This window comes from Gekko japonicus, unplaced genomic scaffold (assembly GCF_001447785.1).
Source record: "Gekko japonicus isolate JY-2015 unplaced genomic scaffold, Gekko_japonicus_V1.1 scaffold1855, whole genome shotgun sequence".
Lineage (NCBI taxonomy): Eukaryota > Metazoa > Chordata > Lepidosauria > Squamata > Gekkonidae > Gekko > Gekko japonicus.
The window spans coordinates 150,990-153,639 of record NW_015176508.1 but is presented as its reverse complement, the minus strand read 5'-3'; the positions used below and the strand labels follow the sequence as shown (position 1 = coordinate 153,639).

The following is a 2,650-nucleotide window of genomic DNA, read 5'->3' as shown; positions in this document are numbered from 1 at the left end:
TTTCCAAGCCGAAGAGCCAGCGCTGTCCAAAGACATTTTCCGTGGTCATGTGGCCAGCATGACTAGACACTGAGGCGCATGGACCGTGATTACCTTCCCACTAAAGCCGTACCTATTTATCTACTTGCAATTTCTTGCTTTCAAACTACTAGGTTGGCAGGAGCTGGGGCTGGAAAGGGGAGCTCATTCCGTTATGCGGCACACTCGGGTCCCGAACTGCCGAGCTACCGACCTTCCGGTCTGCAGCTCAGCGTCTTAACCTTTGAGCCACCGCGGCCCCAGTGCACACTGGAGTAGAGGACAGCTATGCTGCCTGTTCCCTTTTGACCTGACCTTTCAGGAAACACCAAACTGGCTCCTGTCTTCTGTGACACTATTATTTCTATAGGCAGGCACTTTATAAAAACAAAACAGGAGGCGATTCCTATCTGCAAGTGTACAACCTAAACAAGAGAGATACAGGAGGGTCCAGGAAACAGAAATCACTCGACAACAGACACCCTGTCTGAAAGAATCGAAATGAAAGGAGGAATAAAAAACCCTGAGGAGGAAAGCAGAAAAGGGTGCTGTGAGAAACTTCTCAAAAAGCGAGAAGCAAAGCAGCTTCATGGTGCCACGAGTGCTGGAGTGGGACTGAGCAAGCCCTCGCCGAGGGGTCCCAGGCAGGCAGACCTCCCTCCCGTCTCCTCACCTGCCCTCAGAGGCCAGCAGGGCAGTCGGAAGCGGAGTCACACCTCTGAAGGGGGCCGGCTCTGCCTAGGACTGCCCTCTGCATCCGGGGAAGGGGGGCTTCCTCCCCCTACCCAACGCCTCCTTCATGGAATCCCCCCCGCCCTTTGGCCCCAACAGACAACTTCAGTTAGCACGAGCCAGGATCTGAAGCTCGCTTTCCTCACTAATGCAGGCCACACAGAAACTAAAACGTTTTTCATTTTTGTCCAAAAGAGTTAACTGTGGAACACAAGTAAGAAAAAGGCACACCATCTTTGGTAAAGGTAGACCAGGAGCACCACATCATCTCTGAAACACGCCAGCCGATGAGATGTTGGCATCGTGATGATAAAGGCAAAAATATCATCAATGAAAGTGTTGAATGCCTGGAAGAAAAAGGAAATGCACAGGAGCATCTGGGAGGCTTTTCTTTTTACACCTTCATGCTGCTACTCTTGGTAAGGTTGAACTCTTATATGGTTGCCACAATGAGGATTTTTAAAGACTGGTTTGCTGACTGCGAGCAACTACAAGAATCTGTTGTTGCTGCCTGGGCTTTGGGCCTCTGCTGCTGTGGATGAAATTGGACTGGAGCATTATTCTTTCATTTTTAGCATGTTTATGATTGTGTCTTGCGCTTGGATCTTACTGTCAGCTGCCCCGAGAGGCACTGCGAGGCCAGAAGGAGGGAATACAAACATTTAACATCACCAGTCTACTATCTTTCGGAATGCAGCATTTGCATGTTATTTGGAATGTACCAAGCTCCAAGCAGGTTGTCAATTCTGTGTTTTTGCAGCGTCCACAAAGGGCCCTAAACGATAAGCAGCCAGTTTGAAAAGCAGGATGAAATCAGATCCGTCAGCCAAAGACCTTCCCTTGGTCCCTTCTCATCCACAACACTTCACTGTGTATTAACTGAAATTGAGCAGGTGGGAGGAGGAGGAAAGGTTCGAGTTCAGAAGGTACCAAACCCCCATTTGCAAAGATATGCTACGGTTCAACCCGCGTAATGTTTACAAAAGGGAATGAATCATAAAATGGGCCCTCAGTATCAATAAAACTTGAAGCATCAGGCATTAAGGGAGAAGCCGTGGTTCGGTGGCAGCACACTTCCTTTGCAACGTGGAAAGACTTGGGTTCAACCCCTGGCCTCTCCAGTTAAGGGAAAGAAAGACCAAACTCTGCCCAAGCCCCTGAAAAGCTACCACTGAACGAGATGGGGCAACAGCCTGCCTTGGTGTAAGGCAGCTCCAGATGTTTGACTGTGGGGAGAAACTAAAGGAGTAGGCAAGAGAAGTCAGTGATGACGATGGCCATCTAAGCTGTCCTCGGGGGGAGGCCAGGCTCCAGAACTGCAGGCCGGCAGAATGTGTGACCCACCCAGGGTCGGTCCCTTCCTCTTTGCAGAAAGCCAATACAGATCAATCTACAAAGGGACATCAATATATGACCTGCATTTGGTTTGAATCCTGCACAATTTACGACCTATTAAGAGATTCCGGCACACACAACCGAGACCTTCTCCAGTATCTTAGGTCCATATGCAGTTGTTCAAAAATCTAGTGTTACAGAGTATCAGACATGTAGTAGTCATTCAAAAGAGCACAAAGACTACCCTGGCTACTCATTTCCACCAGATTAAGGCTGCGATCACGCACACTAAATAATCCATTTTCAATCCATTTTCATTGCGCTTTCCAACTGGATTTTACTGTATGAACCAGGGCCGGCTCACTCACTAGGTGAACTAGGCAATCGCCTAGAGCGGGGTGGCCCTTAGGGGCACCAAACTGCACCCGGCCCCGTACTCTGGGAGTTTCTTGATTATTTGTGTTTTTCATTCTTCCTAAAATGCATTTATTTTTGAAAATTGGTGGGCACATGAGGGGGGGGGGGCAGAAGGGATTCTCGCCTAGGGTGCAAAATAAGCTGGAGC

At 49.0% G+C, this 2,650-nt stretch overlaps 1 protein-coding gene across 1 annotated transcript in view; it reads right to left on the bottom strand.

The window, feature by feature from the left end:
* Positions 1 to 2,650, bottom strand: part of CLPTM1L (CLPTM1-like) — a 31,484-nt gene that overhangs the window by 3,163 nt on the left and 25,671 nt on the right. The window contains exon 15 of the mRNA XM_015427341.1: positions 982 to 1,135. Coding sequence (XP_015282827.1) covers positions 982 to 1,135 — 154 coding nt within the window. The remainder of the gene's footprint in view (positions 1 to 981; positions 1,136 to 2,650) is intronic.